At 52.4% G+C, this 21,431-nt stretch overlaps 10 protein-coding genes across 10 annotated transcripts; 6 read left to right on the top strand and 4 right to left on the bottom strand.

Moving 5' to 3' along the window:
- Window positions 1-722: 722 nt before the first annotated feature.
- CC1G_10892 (hypothetical protein) lies at window positions 723-2,432 on the bottom strand (the record flags this gene model as incomplete). Its single annotated transcript, XM_001838977.1, has 4 exons — window positions 723-1,755; window positions 1,828-1,965; window positions 2,021-2,176; window positions 2,236-2,432. 4 exons carry the CDS (start codon window positions 2,430-2,432, stop codon window positions 723-725), a joined length of 1,524 nt encoding a protein of 507 aa, XP_001839029.1.
- A 424-nt stretch (window positions 2,433-2,856) lies between these two features.
- CC1G_10891 (hypothetical protein) lies at window positions 2,857-3,550 on the top strand (the record flags this gene model as incomplete). Its single annotated transcript, XM_001838976.2, has 3 exons — window positions 2,857-3,134; window positions 3,222-3,358; window positions 3,420-3,550. The coding sequence occupies 3 exons, from the start codon at window positions 2,857-2,859 to the stop codon at window positions 3,548-3,550; spliced, it is 546 nt and encodes a 181-aa protein (XP_001839028.2).
- Window positions 3,551-3,945: 395 nt separating this feature from the next.
- CC1G_10890 (histidinol-phosphate transaminase) lies at window positions 3,946-5,915 on the top strand (the record flags this gene model as incomplete). The annotated part of the gene is made up of 4 exons (XM_001838975.2): window positions 3,946-4,347; window positions 4,403-4,738; window positions 4,885-5,362; window positions 5,417-5,915. The coding sequence occupies exons 2-4, from the start codon at window positions 4,441-4,443 to the stop codon at window positions 5,913-5,915; spliced, it is 1,275 nt and encodes a 424-aa protein (XP_001839027.2). The 5' UTR covers window positions 3,946-4,347; window positions 4,403-4,440.
- Window positions 5,916-6,057: 142 nt separating this feature from the next.
- CC1G_15710 (hypothetical protein) lies at window positions 6,058-6,697 on the bottom strand (the record flags this gene model as incomplete). Its single annotated transcript, XM_002910235.1, has 3 exons — window positions 6,058-6,366; window positions 6,424-6,554; window positions 6,619-6,697. The coding sequence occupies 3 exons, from the start codon at window positions 6,695-6,697 to the stop codon at window positions 6,058-6,060; spliced, it is 519 nt and encodes a 172-aa protein (XP_002910281.1).
- Window positions 6,698-7,497: 800 nt separating this feature from the next.
- On the top strand, window positions 7,498-7,852 carry CC1G_15711 (hypothetical protein; the record flags this gene model as incomplete). The annotated part of the gene is made up of 3 exons (XM_002910236.1): window positions 7,498-7,514; window positions 7,568-7,639; window positions 7,699-7,852. 3 exons carry the CDS (start codon window positions 7,498-7,500, stop codon window positions 7,850-7,852), a joined length of 243 nt encoding a protein of 80 aa, XP_002910282.1.
- A 31-nt stretch (window positions 7,853-7,883) lies between these two features.
- Window positions 7,884-8,264, top strand: CC1G_15712 (hypothetical protein; the record flags this gene model as incomplete). The annotated part of the gene is made up of 3 exons (XM_002910237.1): window positions 7,884-7,947; window positions 8,083-8,143; window positions 8,177-8,264. The coding sequence occupies 3 exons, from the start codon at window positions 7,884-7,886 to the stop codon at window positions 8,262-8,264; spliced, it is 213 nt and encodes a 70-aa protein (XP_002910283.1).
- Window positions 8,265-9,257: 993 nt separating this feature from the next.
- On the top strand, window positions 9,258-11,505 carry CC1G_10888 (hypothetical protein; the record flags this gene model as incomplete). The annotated part of the gene is made up of 10 exons (XM_001838973.1): window positions 9,258-9,453; window positions 9,516-9,592; window positions 9,640-10,205; window positions 10,259-10,311; window positions 10,363-10,491; window positions 10,555-10,581; window positions 10,704-10,780; window positions 10,997-11,177; window positions 11,260-11,376; window positions 11,456-11,505. 10 exons carry the CDS (start codon window positions 9,258-9,260, stop codon window positions 11,503-11,505), a joined length of 1,473 nt encoding a protein of 490 aa, XP_001839025.1.
- Window positions 11,506-13,216: 1,711 nt separating this feature from the next.
- CC1G_10887 (insect antifreeze protein) lies at window positions 13,217-17,994 on the top strand (the record flags this gene model as incomplete). The annotated part of the gene is made up of 8 exons (XM_001838972.2): window positions 13,217-13,277; window positions 13,329-13,400; window positions 13,450-14,274; window positions 14,410-14,625; window positions 14,682-14,864; window positions 14,921-16,307; window positions 16,448-16,566; window positions 16,622-17,994. The coding sequence occupies 8 exons, from the start codon at window positions 13,217-13,219 to the stop codon at window positions 17,992-17,994; spliced, it is 4,236 nt and encodes a 1,411-aa protein (XP_001839024.2).
- Window positions 17,995-18,969: 975 nt separating this feature from the next.
- On the bottom strand, window positions 18,970-19,600 carry CC1G_15713 (hypothetical protein; the record flags this gene model as incomplete). Its single annotated transcript, XM_002910238.1, has 4 exons — window positions 18,970-19,094; window positions 19,226-19,317; window positions 19,418-19,500; window positions 19,568-19,600. 4 exons carry the CDS (start codon window positions 19,598-19,600, stop codon window positions 18,970-18,972), a joined length of 333 nt encoding a protein of 110 aa, XP_002910284.1.
- Window positions 19,601-19,977: 377 nt separating this feature from the next.
- On the bottom strand, window positions 19,978-21,159 carry CC1G_15714 (hypothetical protein; the record flags this gene model as incomplete). Its single annotated transcript, XM_002910239.1, has 9 exons — window positions 19,978-20,197; window positions 20,254-20,279; window positions 20,348-20,388; window positions 20,443-20,526; window positions 20,583-20,726; window positions 20,794-20,848; window positions 20,912-20,988; window positions 21,048-21,080; window positions 21,138-21,159. The coding sequence occupies 9 exons, from the start codon at window positions 21,157-21,159 to the stop codon at window positions 19,978-19,980; spliced, it is 702 nt and encodes a 233-aa protein (XP_002910285.1).
- Window positions 21,160-21,431: the final 272 nt, after the last annotated feature.

Consider the following 21,431-nt stretch of genomic DNA (forward strand, 5'->3'; position numbering starts at 1 on the left):
TCCATCGCTTGGAGGGATGGCTCCCGGAGATTTATACCAAAGCAAGTAACTTCGGAGATCCGATCACCGAGTGCCGGTCGAACGTAGGTTGATGCTGTTGTCTGAATGAACCCGATCCATTCTGGCTCGGAATCAGGAGGGCCAGAGATTTGTCCTTAGTCACTTTTGCAGCGCCTATCAGGTCTTCCAGATCGCCGCAGAAAACGTCGACCAGAATGTTATAATGGTCTTTGCCCTCGAATTGTCGTACTGCGAGATCCGTAGGGTTTCAAAGCTGCGCATATGTACCGGAGGTGCAGTCAATGTCGACATTTGAATGGGCACTGTTGAAGTCGCGGCCTCGAAACGAGAGAATGCTCATGATCTGGAGTCGAGAAAATGACACATCTCCCTTTTCGAAAAGGTGCGGCTGCGGGATTGATCACATCAACGCCCAGCCTTGGCTTAGGCGCTCATCAACAGAAAAGTGGTTTCCATCCCTCGTTCTGACTCTGCAGTGTATAAATAATAGCTGAAAGTCTACATTTGACTCATTAGATGTACGGCATTGGACTGAATACAATGTGGTCGTGTCGGGCGCTACTGCAAACATTCACTGAGTCAATGCAAAGATACAGACGTGCCTAAATCAGGCAGAATCATATACAGCACTCTATGGTAATCAATACCCCCGCAACCTCGGTGGTAACGCTGTATCTCCCGTCCGACCTTTTCTCCACTTCCTAATCCTCCTTCCACGCCTCATCCCATCCCAACGCACTCCGATCCCAGTCCTCCCTCGGATCCTGCCCATGCGTAACCCATCCCATATAGTCCATCAGCACGCCAGCCGCGCGAGTGTAGACCGTATCATCAACGGTAACCCTTCCTTCCATCGACGAACCGGTGTGTGATGACAAGTTGGGGGATGGTGTGATCCTGAAGCTACCAGGAAGCTTGACAGGTCCCCCTCCCCCATACTCCCTGTTGGCAAAAATGAGCGTCCTGAACGTCTTGATGAGATGCATGTCAGGATGATATAGCACATCGGCATGCATCGCATGCCATGGATTATAATCCCCATCTTCCTCGGGGCTTCCAATCGCCTCCTTGCTCAGCTTCACCTCCCCTTTACCCGCTACGGGTGGCCTCGGAACGGCCGTATATCCCTCCAAAACCCCAACATCAATCCTCGGGCGACCCCTACTCAACATGAGCAAAACCATCGTCGGCACAAACGCCCGCAGCAAGTTCAGCTTATCCTCCTCCTTCCTCAAGGCACCTTTAATCGGCTTCAAAAATAAACTCGACGTGACCAAATGCATCAAGAAGAAGTCGAGTCGGGGCGGTCTGTTGGGTTTCGACACGGCAAATGTGAGGAGTGTGGCGGCCAGTATGAGATCGTGGATGGTCGAGTCGACTTGGGCGTCAAAATTGTTGGATGCCGAGGACGAGGGAAGGGCGAATCGGGCACACAACTCCCGAACCTTCTTCACCACCTCTTCTTTCGCCAGAATCCCCCTCAGCCTCGCGTTGTGCAGTGCGTCGGGCTCATACGGCCCTGGTTTAAGCTCAGGTGCCGCATAGACTTCAGCTATGAGTTCGAAAATCGAGAGCTGGTCCGCGGATGCAGCCGTGTCGGAGGTACCCCGCTGGTGGAAGTCGTACAGTTGAGGGCCCATGGGATTGTGTACAGCTGTCTGCGCGAGAGCAGGAGCGACCATTGCCTCGTTCCCAAACTCCAAAGCATACCCAACTTGGATGAATGGGTGAACACTAAAATACCATCCGCGTCCATAGCCTCAGTACATGTCCCCAATTTGTAAATGAAGATACCATAAAACTTACGCTCCACTGACAAGTCGAACCAACATAACCTTCTCACTCGTATTCGCCTCCTTCGTAAAGACATACTCTTCGAGCGTAGCCGCAACACCTTTCTTCTCAATCTTCTCCGCAAAGAAAGTTACGAAAGCTCCGTACGCTCTACATCATCCGTGAGCTAACTTCACTTCAACGGACGAGAGCAAGTGTAACGTACGACTGATTCCCTAAATACTGCACCCAATTCCCATCATCCACCACAATCTCCTTATCCTTCTCCTCCACAAAAACCGGTCTCTGACTCTTCGCTTCAACGTCATACATCTTCTGCAAGTGTTCTGCAGTCGCGCCCAAATCATAAGCCGCTAACAAACTAGAAAGTGACTGAGTATCGAAGAGTCCCCATCAAGGTGAACAGAACTTGCTACGCACTGGTGACTGAGATGGTTATGGAACCCCGAGCCCCTAAAATAACAATGATGCTCTTCTGCATCCTTCAACAACAGCTCCTCAACCCTGCGCTTCGACGCCAGGCTAACCCCAGGAGACGTAACCTGCCCATTCTTCGTAAGCCTGTGCGAGAGCTTGCCCAAATCAACTCTAGCGCCCGAGTTCGTTGTTGTCGACATCTTGCTTGCAAACCAGTTAGTTGGAGAAGAGAACCTGAAGGCTCCAAAGAGAGGTGAAGAGAGGGAAGAACGTCGAAACATACGTGTGTTTTAGAGCTCATGCTATACCTTCGATTTATATCTTAGGAGGTCATGTCATTAGTAAGGGCGTACGGCACTGGTCTCCTCATTAGAAGTCGATGTCTCTCATTTGACTGGCTGAGTGCTGGGAAATGTAGATCACCGATGACGTCATCAATCTGCAGACAGATATGTCGTACGGAGGAGCTGGAGGAGCCTGGTCAGGTCACACTCGCGGCTGGTGCCACGTTGTCAGTGTAACCTCGTCGTCGTCGTCGATCGCGTCGATGCTCTTTCCTTCGTTCCCTATATCAAACTCGACGTCGCTCTCTGTTGTCATAAACACCGGTGGCACCCTGGAGACATGAAGGCAGGTGATAAGAAGGCTGCAGGAGACGACTTGAACAACGACGACGACGACAAGAAGGACCCCGAATACGGCGAAGACGACGAGGAAGACGATGGCTCCCCACGACACGCGTCCCGCCTATACGGACGTACGGCAAGGCGTTTAATTACTTTGACGGTGGTGCGTTCTTTGGTCCTCCTCCAACTCCTCCAGGCGATCCGAGAACGAGAACATCAATCCGCAAATCACGCCCACCACCCGCTTAACTCTCCCCTCCCATATGGCGGACAAGCGTGTCCCAGATGTACGTTTTTCGTTCGTTAGTTCCTGCGATGCGGTTGACCGACGACTTTACCCTTTCCATACTTCACAACCGACAGCGCATTCACGGTAATCCAAACCCTCGGCACCCTCTCCACCCTCATCGACGTCGCCTCCAACCGCGCTCAACCCACCCCACTCGGGACACACCACTTTGCCCTCCTCTTCGTGGTGTGGGGTCCGATCTTTGCTTTCGGTAAGCTGCCCTCTTTCCATTCCTTGATGACGCTGACCACCACCGCCCTCTCCTCCCATAGCCTCCCTCCCACAACCCACCCCCTCTCCGATCCCTTTCCCGCATCCTCCCAACCCGCCAATCGACCCGATCCTCCGACTGCTCACCCCACCGCACTTCACATCGACCACGCAGAATCGGTGGATTGGGTGATTAGATGCGAGATATCCGTTTGGAGATGGTGTTGGAAGGTAGTTCCGTTTGAAAGTAGACCCAGGATTGATGAAGACCGAGCGATTTTGAAAGCATCAAACACGACGAGAGCGAGCAACAGCCGGGAAGGGGAATCAATTGGGACACATAACAGGACCGACACAAGAGAGACGAGACGCACAGGACTAGCCCCACCAGCCTCCCATTTCTTCAACCTGGGCACATCGATGTATCCAAGCGGCCTCCTCGAGCGATCCAGGACTCTGTATGGCAGGAACACACGTTGCATATTTTGGTTGTTTGTCCGCCCATCCGTTCGTCCATTTAAGATGTCACCGTCCGATATATCGCCATTCCACAAAGAAGTCATCCGTCACATTTAACGAATGAACAGCCGCCAAAGTATCCATTTTCACCAATCGCATTCTAGTCAGAACAACCATCCCTCCAGAACCAAAGGAACCACAACAAAGACTCACGGTATATGCGAGAAATCCCTCTCATACGCCTGCTCGATCGCTCTCGAAATGGATTCAGAGGCAGGGAGTGGGAGTTGGAGGTCCTATAGTGCGCAATGTAATATTCGGTTGAAGGCGCCATATGTACGAGTGCGAGTCCACCGCCAAATCACGATTCAGCGCCAGCCAACCCCGAGTACAACACAAACGATCCCAGCATGCCCATTAGCATCTGGATCCAGCGTCCAATACGAACAACATCAAACGCACCTCAACGACAGCACCCCGGTACTCCTCTCATCACTTGAGTCTCCCTTCAAAGAAACCTTATCTGACTAGGTATTTTCACTACACTATCTAATTCTTAAAGTCCATTCTGATGAACTGAGTTTAGTCAATTCTCCCCAAACCCGATCGCCAGTCTAAGTCACAATGTCGATCCACGGTCTCCCACCAAACCAACCACCTGCATACCCCAAACACTTCTCCCTGGAATCCGCTATTCGACCCAACATCCTGGCTTTGCACCCCTATAGATGTGCGAGAGACGACTACTCCGAGGGTATCCTCCTTGATGCAAACGAGAACGCTCTCGGCCATGCTATCATCCCTTCAGAAATGAGTTTAGATTCGGGAAAGAACGCGAATGGGGAGTTGGCAGAAGCATTGAATAAGACCCTGACCCTACCCTTGCACCGATACCCCTCCCCGACTCACGTCCCGAACTGGGGTTCTTGCCCTCGACTGATTATGTCTTCTTGGGTGTTGGATCGGACGAGGTCCTGGACCTTTTGATTCGAGTGTTCGTTAAGCCGGGCGTTGAAGGTACGCTGCCCACCCTATCAAGTGGGTGACACGTTGGCTGACGATCTGTAGGCGAGAAATTGGACAAGATCTTGACTACTCCGCCTACCTACGGCATGTACGGCGTATGTGCGCAAGTGAACGACGTTGCTTCTGTCAAGGTACCTCTCCGCGTTGCACCGCCAGCTTCTGGAGAGGCATTCGGAGAAGGTGGAAAGACTGGACGATTCAGCCTTGACGTCCCTGCAATTAAAGCTGCTATCCTCCACGAACAAAATGTCCTCGGAAACACCATCAAACTGCTCTGCCTGTGCTCTCCCGGAAACCCGACAGGAACCTTGCTGGACCTAGACTCAATCAAGGAGTTATTGGAATGGGAAGAGTTCAAGAGTGTCGCCATCATCGACGAAGCTTATATCGATTTCGTCGGCGACGAGAACGAGGATGAGAAGGAACAATGGAAGAAGAGTGGAGCAAGCCCTGTGGAGAAATATTCGAACGTGGTAGTCACTCAGACTTTGAGCAAGAGCTTCGGGTTGGCCGGCATCCGGTGAGTTATTCGCGTATCCAGAGCTTCCTGGGGTTGATTTCAAGTTCCTCGCAGACTCGGAATCGCACTCGCCCAACCTCCCATCGTCCAGGTCCTATCCAACGCCAAGGCACCTTACAACGTCTCCCTCCCAACAGCTCACCTCGCCGAACAGGCCCTCTCACCCGCTTCGCTCGATCTCTGGCGCAAGAACGTCCAGATACTCAAACGAAACAGGACAACACTCATCAAGGGTCTCGAAGACCTTGCAAAATCAGCCGCACTCAAGAATGGCGAGGGACCATTGGGCGTTGGCGAGATCATCGGTTCAAACGACGCCAATTTCATCTTGGTCAGGATTTTGGAGAGGCCGACTGCATCTGGGGCACCCTTGAAGCCTTCGAGCGAGAGGATGAATAAGGTTTACAAGGCGTTGGCGGAGGAGATGGGAGTCGTGGTGAGGTATAGAGGAAGCGAGCTGGGCTGCGATGGTGGCCTCAGGATCACTGTCGGAACTGAGGAAGAGAATAGGGAAGTATTGAGGAGATTGGGGGAGGCTCTGCAAAGGCTGTAGTGGAGGATTTATTGGGCGCATTCTGCCTTATGTGGAAAAATAGGTATTTACATGTGGTGAGGCCAATACAAGATCGATTTATTTCTGAAAGCGACTAGTCAAACTGACCGCCGGTATTTTGGTACTTCATCCTTGCCTCACCTCATTCGTCCGACTGGGCGAAAAACCAGTTAAAGATACCCGCCAGACGCAGCCCGCCCTGAGTGAGCAGTTTCTCAATCGCCATCTCGCTCTGAATTGGAACCATATAGCTTGGGACGTCCAAGTCAGGTGGATCAGTCTCCCCATTGGCGAGTGCCACCTCCGCCGGCCACGCATATTCGCAATTGAGTGCATGGATGGGACGAGCTGTAGGCCGGAACGGTGTTGTTGGTAGGGCATAAACCCCAGGTGTCGATTTCAGAATAGCCCTCGCCGGCGGAGATGGGTACACCCCACCTCCCTCGAGCACCTTCCCAGAAAATACGACGAATCAGAGGGTCATAGGTTTATTCCGGAGGGCTGATACGATTCGAGAAGAGGAGGGAGGGGTGTACCGTCCCGACTTGAAGGAAAAGTCAGGAAGAGGTCGAGCGTAGTGCTCAGGAACTGCAGCAACGAGCTTGTTCGGGATGAACGTGTCCCACGCTGCGTGAAGGTCTGCCCGGGTAGGGTAAGCCCATCGTCAGAGAGCAGCTCAGTGCGAGGGACGAGGAGGACGTACTCGTATCGTTATCTCCAAAGCGGACTTTGACACCGTTCCCCCCGCGTTCGCGTCCTGTCAGGTGGAGAGGCTGGTGCATGTCGCCAATGAAATGAACAAGAAACCAACAAGAAACCGGAATGCTTGTTCTTGGAGTGAATCAGGAGGAGGGATATCGTTCACCTTTCCCAGTCCATCGCTCTCGCCAACACCAGCCCATTCGGCCAGAATGCGAGTCACGTTCTTGGGGTCCCGTCAATGTGTCCCTGCCCAACCTTGCGTACCTAAGTTCAAGAGACTTAAATGCCCTTGCCTCTAACGTGTAAAGAAGGGACGCCTATACATACCTGGATAACCTGCCACCAGCCCCATCGCGTCCTTGGTAACGAGTAGCTGATCTGCTAATCACCCGTACACGGTACTGGTAGTTGTACCTTTATGCCCTCATAATTATTTTGCTTGTTTCGTGAATCTATTCTTCTACTCTATGCCATCTTAGTCTACCCAATGCTCCTGTATACTTCTCAAAACATCGTAGATTAAATCTCACATTTTGTTATCTTCGTTGAAACAAACAACGACGACTCTTTTTTGCGTACATGGGAAATGAATATAGGGGCGAGTTTCGCGATCACGTGCCGCGGAGTTACAACCAGCAATTCGAACCAACATTTTTTCCGCGCCTCTCTCTGTTGACAACCATCGCCATCGCTCGTCGACGCTCCCCCGCACAGTGAGCAGACCATTGCCCGACACTGGGCTCTGCAGCTCAATGCCATGTTGCCTCGGCCTCGGCTAGGCATCAGAATTGAGCGAGAACCCAGTTGAAAGCAGGTTCTACTCACGAGTTTTTGTTTGCTCGCTCCCACCTGCCCCTGCTCTCTGCGCGCACGTTCCGGCATGCTCACACAGCGTTTGTGAGTACCCGTCCTATTCCTTATTCGCAATTTCCCTTTCTTTCGTTGCTCAGTGTTGCACCATGCATCCACCCAGGCAAATCTCCAGATCCCAAGGTCGTGCTGCTTGCCCCAGTCTATCTGTGGTGCGCCGTGAAGTTTGTGATCCTTCAGGGATGTATGTATGCTAACACCCTCTGTCCAGCACCATCTCCCACCTCCAGCTCGGCGTTCTAGAATCAACCGCACAGACATTCGCCAGCCGCAGGTTTCCGGTGGACGTCCTTTCTCCCGCGCCATTGGCCGCCACTCTCAAGCTTGTCGTAGTGTCACCGGTGGTGGAATTCGCGAACGGGTAGTTGCCAGATCCTTGGTACGTTTGCTGGCACCATGCTTCGACTATTCGACCCCTCGGGTGTACGTCAAGATGATGGGAACGAGTTTCTGGTGTATGGTGAGTCCTTTCGCATTCGTTCATTCTCCCTGTCCTGACTTTCGCGTTGCAACCAGGTGACCTGTACTGCTGCCCTCCTCCCTCCCCTTGTGAGTAGTGTCACTTCATCTGCCTGGCAATATCAGTCGCTTATAGCTGCCCTCGTCACAGCTGCCATTGATTCTGAGAATGACGATGGTCGGGCAATGGATTCTAGGTATGTCTGCATTCCCATACTATTTTTCATCAGGCTCATTTGCTCTTGCCCTCCAGGAAGTCGCTCCAAAGGCTCGCGGTATCTCCCCACAAGCCTCACCTCGTTACGAATCCCACAGTAGTCAATGGGACCTACGTTGCCATTAAACAGTTTCAATATATTCATTATTGTCCAAAGATACGAGTCGACGAGTGGAAGGCCCGATGGAAGGCGGGAAGAACCGGAAACCTGAGGGGTAGCACGAAAACGAACGAACCGACGCGGTGCTGGGGTGGAAACTTAGGATAACCTAGGCACTCCTTGAGGGTTAGGAGTGCCTAAGTTCAGTTGGGTTTAACCCGCGATGAAACCTGGGAGGTCATCCACGGCGTTTACAAAGTGCAGAGAAGCACTCCAAGGCATCTGCTTTCGTATATCATCGGCCCAGGTAGCGACGGATGCCAGATGACACTTGGATCGGAGAGTTGACTCTGAATCCACTGAGGTATCTAGGAGTATGCGGCGGCCGCATGAAGCTCAGCTGATCAGTCCATGTGCATTGAAGGAGGAATAGGAGACGCACCAACGTCGATGTCCAGCAATAAACATATCACGGGCAAGACGGAGGAATGCAGGTGAATCTGAGCGATAGTCGCCACTATCTCATGTCCTACAGAATAGTTTACTAATGATCCATTTACCGCGCATGACGATGGATGCGTACCACGAGCATCCCAAGTGTTTAAGAAAAGAGGATGCTCTCCAAGGGGTTTTGATCAGATGGCGACGAGACAACCCCGGATAGAATTTCAGATACCCTGACTCCTGGGACACTGCTATAAGCCCAAGGTAAGTAATCAAAAGTGGGCGCCCGCCTCGTGTAGACTCCCATTCCCTTCGTTGCGACTCAAGCCCTCACCGGTTACCCACGGATTCCACATTAAGTACCCCTGCCCTGATCTTTTTCTCGAGGGTTGATTAATTCGAGGGACGGTGTGCCTGTGGTGTCACTCGGGGAACTCCTTTAAATTGCGCGCGTGCAACGTCAACCCGCCGTTCCGCCTCCCGCCCCTCCGCCGACTCAGACCTCTACCACAAACCCTCTCTTCCTACTAACCTCGTATTCGGCAGAGAAATGGTTCTAGTCGGCCTCAAATCGTCGCCATCAGTCGCATGGCCTCCCCCACCTCCAGCCGACGAATCGGATGAGCAACGCAGAAACCGCCTCGAACGAGAAGCCCGGGCCAAAGAAACCAACGACCGCATCGATAAAGAGATAAGCGCCGAGAAGGAGAGAAGGAAACGGCCAAGGGCAAAGATTCTTTTGCTAGGTACGTCACTTGTTATTATTATATTTTTGACTGTTGACTGAGGGTGCGGTGATTACCCCTAGGCCAAGCAGAGTCTGGAAAATCAACTGTTTTAAAGAACTTTCAGCTTCAATTCGCACCTAAAGCTTTCGAGAACGATGTACGCTCTGTCTCCTATCTCTCTAGTCGCCCCTAACTCGTATACAGGCAGAAATCTGGCGACCTGTAATCCATCTCAACCTCGTCCGCTCCATCAACTTTCTCGTCAACTTTCTCTCGAGCCGCCTCACAAACCTGCGCGACTCAACCAACCAGCACTCCCACTCACTCTCAACACAATCCTCCAGTTCCTCCCTCCACAGCAGTGCTTCGTCGCCCCCGTCCAAAAAGAATGGACAAAACACTGAACTGCGCAAGTTGCTGGTGCGATTGGCACCGCTGCGCCAAGTCGAGGACTCGCTCGCCCGCGCGCTATCCGGGGGCTCGCTTTCCAATTCTTCGTCCCCTTTCAGCCCCGCCTACAACCCCGCCAAAGCTCCCGAAATCGCCTTCCCCTCTGGATACGGATGGAAGAAAGCCTTGCTTAGTGGCCGTAAACTCGGCAGTGGGAATGGAGGAAACGGAGGGAATGGCAGTAGCGATATGAGCGAGTTTGGGCAGGCCAGTCGAATTCTGGCTGCGTGCGGAGAGGATATCGTGAAGCTGTGGAATGATCCTGGTGTGCAGCAGATTCTGAAAGCTGCGGATATAGCGTTGGATGAGCAGCCGGGATTGTGAGTGTCCTCCCTCATCCCTTCTGGTCTGGTCGTTAATGGGATACGCAAAGTTTTTTGGACCAGGCGGCGAGGATCACAGAGGAAAGCTACAGGCCATTACCGGGTGCGTCAACTCCGTCCTGTACCTGTCCTTGGGAGCTCATAGCCTGTTCAGAGGACGTCCTGAAGGCACGAGTAACAACCGTCGGACCTGAAGAGCACGTCATCCACTGCGAGAACGTAGCAGACTCGAGCGCAAAAGAATGGGTCATCTACGACGTTGGAGGAAGTCGGAGTCAACGAGGTGTGTCTACCACCCCTTTCCCATCGCCCCTATACCAACGACTCTCGTTCTCTCTGTCTCTAGCTGCTTGGGCGCAGTTCTTCGACGACGGTACGTACACTATCTCACCAATCCATCACGCATAACCTCATCCCCCCTTTGCTATCACTCACGGTCTCTACCAACCCAACTCGGCTCCACCTTTGCCCACCAAACCATGTCACATTACTCAGTTAACATGATCATCTTCCTCGCTCCCATGTCCGGTTTCAACCAAGTCCTGGCGGAAGATGAAAGCGTTAACCGATTGGTGCGTAACACCATCCCGTATCTCCAAGCGGAGCACTGATTGTTACTTCTTACTCTCCATGAAACCCGGTGCTTTACATCACCTCCTCGCTCTAACCCCCTTCCTCCCAAACGTCATGCGCACGCCGAAACTCTCGGCTCTAAATTTCCGAACCTCTCCTTACCCGCCCGTAAAACCTACCCACCCACCCACAAACATGGTCGACCCCCACAACAGACAGACTCCCTCCGCCTCTGGCAAACCCTCTGCTCCAACAAACTCCTCGCGCACGTCGAATTCGTGCTCTTCCTCAACAAACTCGACATCCTCGACGCCAAGCTCAAGTCGGGCGTGCAGTTTGGGTCGTTTGTGACGAGTTACGTGGATAAGCCTAATGAGACTAAGCCGGTCGCGAAATGTAAGTGTCTTTCCTCTGGGATTTTGGACGACTTCTGGTTGTTTCGTTGATTGGAGACAGATACTGACACACACTGTAATAGACCTCCTCGATGTATTTGTCTCGCTCCACCAGAAACATTCACCGCGTAGACGCAAGATCCATCCTCATCTTACATGTGCGGTGGACACGAAGGCTACTTCGACTGTTATCAACAGGAGTGCGTTCCATCCCCTTTCTCTTGCCTCTTCCCTCCCTGCGTTTCGGTTGAACTAACGGATATGCTTTTGTTTCTGCAGTACGAGAAGTGATCCTAGTGAAGATGCTGTCGCAGACGAACATCCTTTAAGGGACATGCTTTCGATTTGCCGGGCAACTCAACTCGATCTCGAGCTCGATCCCGAGTTCGATCTAAACTCTTTCTTGCCTTAAACAAAGAACCTTCCTTCAAGCTTCGACTTATTTATTCTCAACCACTCAACGTTCTCATCGTGGCTGTACTTGTGGAAACCAACTCCCTTTTTGTAGCATATCGGATCGGATGGAATATGTGGTGCTTGTAGGACTTTCATTTCTTATCTTCTTTTTGCTTTGCCTGGTGCTGTGGGATGATTTTCTGGTGATTGCAGGATGCTTTCTGGTGGACGGATTCTGATGATTGTAGGACGGCACTGATAACTGACCCCCCTGGCTGGATGGTTTTACTAACTTATTGTAGTTATATATATGTACGAGCACGATAGGACATTGTTCTCCGCTTTCTTTATATATATATATATACTGATGTTGTTGTGGCTTCTGTATATGATCTACTTCCGTGGACGGTTCCGTATTGGTTGTGCATCTTTTTCTTCTCTGCTTGTTCCGGGGTTTGGCTCGAAGTTTTTTGGCGCTGGGTCGCGCAGAGACTGGCAATGAGGAGCCCGTTCACGTTCACAGCACAAACCCGAGCGAGTCAGGGTAGCTCCGGATAAGGAAGGAGGATGACCAATGTCAGTCAGACCACGATGAAGCTGAGCTCGAGGGTCTCATGCAAACTGCAAGTCCACCATGACATGCCCTTCGAACCAACCCGACGTACGGGTGTATGCTTCGTTTCCCCGTGTCCTATCCACCAACCTCGACCTATCCCCTTCAAACTGGCGCTGGATCCACACTCTCACCAGCGGCTCGAGGCGAACCAGGTTAGTTTTTCTCTAATCTGAGTTCAGACGTTGTCCTGAACTCTTCTGGTTACAGACCTCATATTTAGTAATCAGAACGACTCTATGTACACATTTCTATCGGAATGTAATCTAAATTATGGGCCGAGCGACAGATGGGTCCCAAGTTCCCAATTTCCCACGTGACTCAGATCCTACGTACTAAAGTTGTTTGATCTCTCTCTCTCGCGGCGGCATCCTATTTTTGTCCTTCGATCTCTGAAACAGCCAGGAGTATACGAGGGAATGCATGAGCGCCTACTTTTCTTTAAATCGATTTGCAGATACAGAGCTCTCAGCTTAGACTTCATTGGTCAAAAGAGCTGTGTTAGTACGGTAGAGCCGAGTGTCCTGAGGAACGACTATCCTTGCCCCCTTGATTCCGGCGGTGCATAGGGTCAGAAAGCTACATGACTGAAACTTCAGAGAGTGAGTTGGGGGATGAAACAAGGGGCTAAAAGTCTAACTCACGCGCACCTCGGGAGGATATTCATCTCTTTAAGCTGCGTCTGAAGTAAAAGTCAAAAGCAAGATGCGTCGATCCTCTGTTGGGCTTCTGTGTGCGCTCAACTTGGCAGCGCTCGCCCCTATCTCAGTGATCCCCGAAAGGCCCGGATGCACAGCCACCGGCAGTGAGAACAATGGCGCGTCAAAGGTCGCGTCGGTCTTCCTTATTGTGAACCACAATGGCGCAGTCGCAGTCAAGGCCCAACCACTTTATTCTTTTCTCCTTCGCCGTTGGGCGACGGAGGAAACGGGTGAAGTGACGAGGCTTCCTAGTCATGCAGCCATTTTTACCTTATTCCTTGTTACCACCACCATCCTTGCATTCGGTTTTTTTCTTAATCGTGAAGCGCAATGCGTAGACTGCGAGGCCTGCTAGGCCTGCTATGGACACTCGTTTTAGCGCAGATATCTTGTGAGTCCATTTGGTATCTGGATGCTGAGGAGAGACTGATAAGCGGATTAGATTCACAGAATAACGAACCGATCGTAGTGTGTATACCCGGGACTTGTATACAAGGCTACTCTAATATAACAGGTATGTCCCCTCTTTCCCTTTCTAATTCTTTATCTGACTATCTCTGTAGTTGGTGCAAGGATCAGCATACCCAACAGTTCCCAACAGCTGCACTTGTTACCGGGAACGTACACCTCAACGACCTCTCCACAATTCCTTCACAACACACTAACCACAAGTGGAATCACATCGCTCGGCTCCCAAGGATTCACCAACTCGACCAGACTCCCGCTCGAACTCTTCCTTGACCTCGGCATCGCCATCTTCGAGTTCCCCCGCTACACAGGCGAATCCGCCTTTGCCGGGGTCATCGACGACGACTCTGGGCCAGTCGAGTCGGACTTTAGCATCCCACTCAACGCCTCAGGCCTCCTCACCGCCAGAGACCTCGTCACCACCCTCTTCTACACCCGCAACCAGAACGACACCCGCCGCGTAACAGTATGGGACGCCATCCCCGACTTCAAACAGCTCCCCGCCGCAATCGCGTCCGTCTCCTCTTCAATTGCGCTGCATAACCTCGAATCTATCACCTGCCAGACGAAACGCAACCCTACGCCGTGCTCGAGTAAAGGATACTGCACACCAGAGGGGTCATGTCTCTGCGCACCCGGGTTTGCAGGCGACGCATGCGAGCAGTGCGCCGCGGGGCATTGGGGCCCGGAATGCGAGCCCTGCCCGGACAATTGCACTTCCTGCGACGAAGGAATCGGTGGCACAGGCCGCTGCTTAACACGCTTCACCGAACCGGGCGCGCCCTCCACCTGCAACTGCGAGAACGGCGTATGCGGGGAGGACGACGAGTGCCAGTGTTTGCCTGGATGGAGATCGCCCAATGGAGGCCCGCAGTGCTCAGAATGTGCGCAAGGGTTCTTCAAAACCTCCAACGGCGATTGTAGGAAATGCGGGCAGGGGTGCCAGGCATGCGAGGATGGAACGGGGGTATGCACCTCATGCATACCCGATCGAGGGCTGGCGCTTACCCCGGATCGGCTGAGCTGTCTGATCTTTGCTCAACCCCTGCCTACAGGGGAGCTTTGCGGAGTAGGTCTCTACCCAGATGGCGACAACTGTCAAGTATGTGATCGTGCTTGCGACACATGCTTCGGCCCTGGCGTCGAGGGGTGCGGAACGTGCGGAAGGGGGAGGTACATGGACCCCCAAGGACGATGTGTCGAGACGCTCAGCAATGGAGTATGCGATGGAACATCCCTCGTAGCGGACAACGCGAAGAAAGTCTGCGACAGTACGTGTCTTTCACTTCTTTGAATCTAGTTTCTTAACCACTAACTATCAGTCAAGCGTGTGGCAAGGGATGCTCAGCATGTTCATTCAGCAATTTCGACGACGCAACCGTGTTCGATGACCGAAGATGCACCGCGTGTCTACCAGGACTGGTTCTCCATCCAAACGGGCAATGTGTGCAGGACTGCCCTTCAAACATGTTTGCATCCATAGGCAACGGTGGCACCCCCGTCTGTGAACGTACGTATGTCACCAACAAACCCCGATAAACACACTAACCCCTCTCCTCTCCACAGGCTGCGACTCCTCTTGCAGCTCCTGCTCTGGCACGTCCACATTCTGCACTTCCTGTCCCTCCCCCAACCTGTTAAACCCCACCCGCGGAACCTGCAACCCCGTACCCTGCCCCTCCTCCACCTTTGAACAAAACGGAGCCTGCATACCCTGCCACCCCGACTGTGCCTCCTGCTCCGGTCCCTCCTACGACCAATGCACCTCCTGCTCGAGCACCGGCACACGCCCCCTCCTTCTCGACGGGATCTGCCTCCCACACTGCCGCAACAAGAACGAGTGGTTTGATGGAGATACGGGGCGATGTGCGCGGTGCCACGAGTCATGCGGGAGTTGTATGGGTCCGAGGGAGGAGCAGTGTTTGAGTTGCGAAGGGCTCAAGGTTTTACGGGAGGGTAGATGTGTCGATGCGCCGTGTGCTCCTCCGTCGTCGTCCGCGGATGGGGACAATGCAGCGCATGGACTGGCGCCAGGAGTCATGGTCCCCGACTTGGGTGTCTGCCTCTCCGAGCTCGTCCTCGTACCTTCATCGGGTACATCTACAGGCGGCGCACCTCTCCCAAGCATATCAGGGATCAACACACCCACCAAGGGTAAAAGCGGGTTGGAGTGGTGGCAAATCCTCCTCATCGTTTTGGGATGCGTCTTGGTCCTGGTGATTATACTCCTGATTTGGTGGAGGCGACGGCGAGCTCGATCGCGGAAAGAGGCTAGCACCAAGGGAGACACCTATGTCTTCAACGGTCTCGGGCGCAACTACGACGAAGAAGAGGGCGGAAAGAAAGGGTGGCGGTGGAACCTGATCAGCTGGTCTGAATGGCTCTTTAGCGGTAGCTCCCGCCGACACCGCGACAACCTGGAACTAGAAGAACGAGGGAGGGAAAGGACGAGAAGGAAGTGGTCGATCCCCATCAGACGGCGTGCCTCATCAGGCAGTGGCTCGACGTCGAAGAAGCCACTGATTACGTCCATTTCTGACTCACCACCGAAGAAACCGCTCATCGCCTTTGCCTCGCTCGACCCGCCTGGTGGTTACGCGCCCAGCGGTCCGCCTCCCTTGAAGGGCAAGAAACCGCTCATACTCGTTCCCTCCACCCACACCTCCAGTACCAATAATAACACCAACCCGGCGAACTCGTTGAGCGGGTGGACGCCCTACCGCATGTTGAGCGAGCGGCATTTCAAGAATAACAGCACGAGTTCCAGCACTTCCGCCACCGCCAGCAATCCGAACAGTACAACCAACTCGCCGGCTTTGCGGACGCTCACGCTCAGTCCCTCACCAAGCTCTCGGGCTCTCCAACATAGGCGAGAGTTGAGCAGGGGCACGACGAGAACTAGTACTATTCGGGATAGCAAAGATGTTGATGACCTCGAGGAGGGCGTGATTGGGTACGGGAGTCGTGTCAACCTGGGTCATTACAGAGGGGGGAGTCATGGGAGTGGAAGTGTTAGCAGCGTTGTTGGTCACGGTGGTCCGTCTCCTCGTCCACTAACTCGTACAACCTCATCTAACGCTGCGATCCAAATAGCTACAGGTTCACCCAGTCCCGCGCTTCGAACGAACTCACCCGCACCGTCCTCTGCTTCAACTTCGGCATCCGCCTCTGCTTCACGTCCAAATCCATCCTCGACGCGTATAACAGGCAAGGTAATCTCCCCGCCGATGCCTCACATCCCGCTTGAGCAAGAGGAGGATATCATAGGTCTGATTGGGAGTTACGGGGAAGAGCCGAGGAAGGCGCCTCTTCCACCTGGCCGTGGTGCTACTCCTGTTGGTCGTGGTGGCACACCTATTTCCTCTGGTCGTGGTGGCTCACCTACCCCTCCGGGGCTAGCTTCCACTTCACCTCCAACCTCCTCCGGATCACAACTGGATCCCGACCAGGTCCCAATCTATGGTGAAGACGTTTCAACCCAGACAAAGAACCAAGAAACCTGGAAGGACCTCTTCAAGAATCCATCACGGCTAAGTGGGATACCTGCTTCTACCCTCTCTTCTACGTCCTCGTCGACTGCCGTGGGTTCGACGACGACGACGACAAGCAGTTCCACGGCTGCCGTACCGAAGACGACCCGACCCCCTCCGAGTTTCAAGTTCAGGCCTGCGCCTTTCCCAGTTCGACCTATCCGGTCCAAAGGAAACGCTGTTCCAGAGCTTGGGCAGAGTGCTCAAACTGTTGTGCCTGCCACCGTATCCACATCTGCTGCCACAGGAGGTGCAACAACAACTACCACAACAATCACAGCAGCCACAACCACAAGCGGAGACCCCTTCCAATCACCCGACCCCTTCAACCAAACTCTCGTCGACACGCCCTCAACCGCGACGCGCAACGCACACCCGGACGTCCCCTCCAGCCCTGATTCTATCATGTCTGATCCCGGTTTATCTTACTACCGTGGAGAGTACAACAGAGAGTCGGCAGTTGACTCGATTGTGATCAGGCCGTTTGTCGAGGACGCGGCAGGTGTGGGTACCTCCCACCCCTTGGCCAACGACACCAGCAGCTACACGTACAGACACAGACGGGCAAGTGCGGATTCAATTTCGATATACTCGCAGACGACGGGGTACCCTCCGACTGCTCGTGGGTCTACATTCGGACACAGGTACGGGTATGGATGCGGAGGGCCTGCAGAACGCTTGTCGTACGCTGGTGGGAGGCCGAGTTCGTACTTTGGTGGACGAGGGTGGGGAGAAGTAGTAGGTGCTGGCGCTGGCCCCTCGGGGAATCCCTTCGTTACCCCTAGTCATTCGGCAAGCGGCTCGACACCTAGACCGCGAGGTCCCGCTCGGACCACCGCGATGCCTACGACCACCGAAGATGAGGAGTTGGAGCTGGACTTTGACTCTCGTGGGGATGTGGGGCTTGGAGGAAGTGGTGGGGGTGGGGAAGTTGAACCCGAAGACCAAGACGAAGTTGAGGCCATGGAAGACGAAGACGAGAGGAGGGAGAGGAGGTTAAAGTCCAAGTTCTCCATGAGCACACTTGGTGATGGGAGTCTCAGTCGGAGTGGGAGTGTGGCCAAAGAGAAGAAGGACAAGGGTGGCAAGTTTTTCTTCTCCAAGCGCTAGAAGTGTGTAACCCCCTGGGTGCTCATCTCGTTTTTTTTCCTCCTTTCATTCTCCCTTTTCTTCATTCTCTTTTTTCTTCCATGGACAGACTATCCACGTTGCGATCCAGGGGTCTTGATGATCCCTCGGCCTTACGAGCATTCACGTTTTCACGACTATCTTATCTTAGTTTCCTTCGTTAATTGTGCTGGTCATTCATCATATTCACATATTCACGATACCCTTCATCTGCATCGTCATCATCATTCATTGCATCCTCATCTTGCTTCATCTCATCATGCTGTAGAGTACTCGCATTGCATTGGATCCCATTTCCACCTGTTGTCATGTAGCTGTAGTTTTGCGTGTCTGAAGTATCTGTACTGTTCTTTTCTAATTCATTGTAGTCGCCATTGCCATCACTTGGAAGGGACCATTGGGAACATTCCCTATTCAGATGAAACCAGTCGAGGGGAAGTTGGCGGTATGTTTGTGGTCATTAGCAGTAGACATGCAGGGGGTGTGTCCGAGGAATTTCTCTAGAGATAGGATAACACGCTGTATGTACAGCGTCAACGGTACATTCTGGCAGTGAGAAACACGAATATGTGTAATATACAACAGCTTATATCAACGGCAAGATATGAAAGGTTTGAAGGCAAGTGAAGAACTAGGAAAGCGCGGGGTATGTGACCTTCCCATCGCTCACAGTTGAATCTTGAACTGGAGGGGACACACGAGTTCCCAGTGGGGAGAAAAGAAAGGAATGTAGAAACAGGTTCGTAACAGAAAGGAGAGCGTCAAGGTCCAGGGAGGGGTAGTACAGATGAGAGTGGTACAATCACAACATCGTCAGGCGTCAATGAACAGATAGATTAAGTTGGTCGCAGATAAGCAGGGGCACAACCCAAACACACGAGTTGTGCGTGTGCTCCAAATCATCGCCGTAAGTCCGAGTAAAAGGGTCGAACGATGAGCATATCCAAGGGTGCACATCTAAGCAGCGCTGTACTGACCAGTTGCTCCGTAGTACGGAGCTTGCTGGTTGTGCTGTGGGGGTGGTGCTTGTTGGGGGTAGCCTTGGTTAGGGTAGAGGGGCTCGTATTGACCGCTTCCAACGTCTGTAAATCGAAAAGGAGTTAATAAGTCTTGGGTGTTGATTTGCGCGTGGGGAATGGTAGAACGAGAAGAAAGGTGTAGCCATTGTATCTTGGAGAAAGAGAGTATAATTGAAGATGAAAAGAAGACGTACAGTGGAACCCTCCATTCCCATACCTCTCCTCCGCCTGCATCTTCTTGTAAATTAGCCAGAAGGCATGGATGTGTCCCGGGAAGTATCCTAGGCTATAAAATCGAAGAGGTTGGGTGTCAGACATCGTTAGGGACGGGTGAGGCATGTCCTATGCCTTCAAAGGCACTGGCATGAGTCAGAAACTAGACGTACATGGTAAGCAAGATATTAATGAGCAAGTCACAGCTGCATCCAGTTATAATAGCAGCAGCAGCAGGGGGGAACAGAATTGCAATCTATTCCATTCAAACATTCGTTAGAAACCTCACAAACTTGGGTCACCCGAGCAAAGAAAACACATACGAGGATGAGCGCAACGTCGGACGTTCGGACCATTCTTGGTTAGCTTCTAGTTGTGTGTTGAATGTAGCTGAGAATGGGGTCGCTATATGTATGAGTTGAAGAGCAGAGGAGCTGCGGCAGTGCACTTGACGTCGCTTTCCCATGTGCTACATAGTATGACGTCACATGCTCCCAAAGCCCACGATGTAGCTTGGGCGCTTGTGCGCCAATATATTGAGGGTAAATCGACATGACAGGTAACGTCGATAAAAGAAACCCGTGTGTATAGTACAGAAGGTCCCGAGATGTAGCTCTAAAGTAGCAGGAAATGATTTACTAGTACAGACTTCGCCAGTTTCCAGCCTGGTGTCCTCCCACCCCATGTCTTCAATGAAATACGATATGCCAGAGTCCTAAGTCCCAATCCCCATCTACACACTCACACCCGATCTGGTACCAAACCCCGCCACAGTCGTCTCTTCCGAGTCACCAAACGTATCATGATGTGTCGTAGGATCCCTCGCAAAATCGAGCCCCGTTCCAGTTTTATCACCGCCCCACCCTCTGGAGTCGTACAGTTCCCGACGTGCAAAGTCGTAGATGTGGAGGATGAGACGACATGCGAGGACGGAATGGAGTACCCCTTGTGGCCTGCATGAGTGGTGGATTAGCTGGGCGAACCCGTCAACGAAGGGTTGGGTACGCACAAGGTCAACATGAATCTCAACTCCGGCTACAGAACGTGAGGTTTTGTTGTGTCAGTACCCGTCTCTCTGATAACCTAGAGGTGGTTAGGCTTACCGGAGCCCTGCGATCGAAAATAATATTCCCGATAGTAACCACTGTTAACTCGCATATCAGCCTGCAATACATTGGCAGACGAAAACGATACGCACGCGTCAAACTGACAAAATAGAAGAACCCATCCCGATAAAACACCAACAAAATCGGAGAACCAGACGAACGGAATTTATGGATGCCTATCCAGGTGGTCATCAGAATTATAGCTGTTTCAAAGGGGCCATCTCATTAGCACCATCATCGCCGTTTTCGACGTTGGTAAAGCGAAGCAGCTTACCAAGCTGGCTAGCCACGACCATCCCAAACACAATCAACAATTTGTGCGAATCGAACCGGTACGGTATGCAGCCTGGTATACTCGACAGCGGGGACGGTATGACTGATCATGATCCATCTCTCGTCAACCCCAACCCATTTTCAGCTAGTGACTGGAGAAAGAGACGCACATTTGACACTCTTGACGAACAGCGAAAACACAACGAATACTGTCACATGTACCCCCTGTAATCCCATGTTCAGCCAACGCTCAATACCATGTTTTGAAGCTGGCGGGTAGGTACGCACCAGGAATTGAAATAGAAGCCACGCGCACATGCGTTTCTTATGTCCAGAGAGGGCGTATAATCGAATGAACATGATCGCTAGTCGCCATTCCACTCAGAAACTTGTTCTCAAAAAAGTGTCTATCCGTAGCAAGTACCTTCAGCGAGCATCATGCTCACAACGATGAGAACTACCAGGATAGGATCAGTCTCAGGTTGACAAATAGTCAACAAAGGAAAGAACTCACCAGAACTAGCTCCAAACGCCATAGCACACGCCTGTACCCCCATGCGAACCCTCCATTAACCTACTAGTTCTTGAAGCAATAGCCAAGTACACAGTGCCTTACAGATAATGAAGCTCCCTTCTGAAGACCGACTGCACCATCCTGTATCAGAGACGCCGAATACCAAGGGGAATCTAATACCACTCACCCCATAACGTCAGCGGCGCATACACAAAAGGCAGGTATCGTGATAACATGAACAGGACTTTGACTGTACTCCATTGTCGAGGCCAGACTAACGAGACCTGTCGAAGG

Source organism: Coprinopsis cinerea (assembly GCF_000182895.1).
Source record: "Coprinopsis cinerea okayama7#130 chromosome 11 map unlocalized cont3.11, whole genome shotgun sequence".
NCBI lineage: Eukaryota > Fungi > Basidiomycota > Agaricomycetes > Agaricales > Psathyrellaceae > Coprinopsis > Coprinopsis cinerea.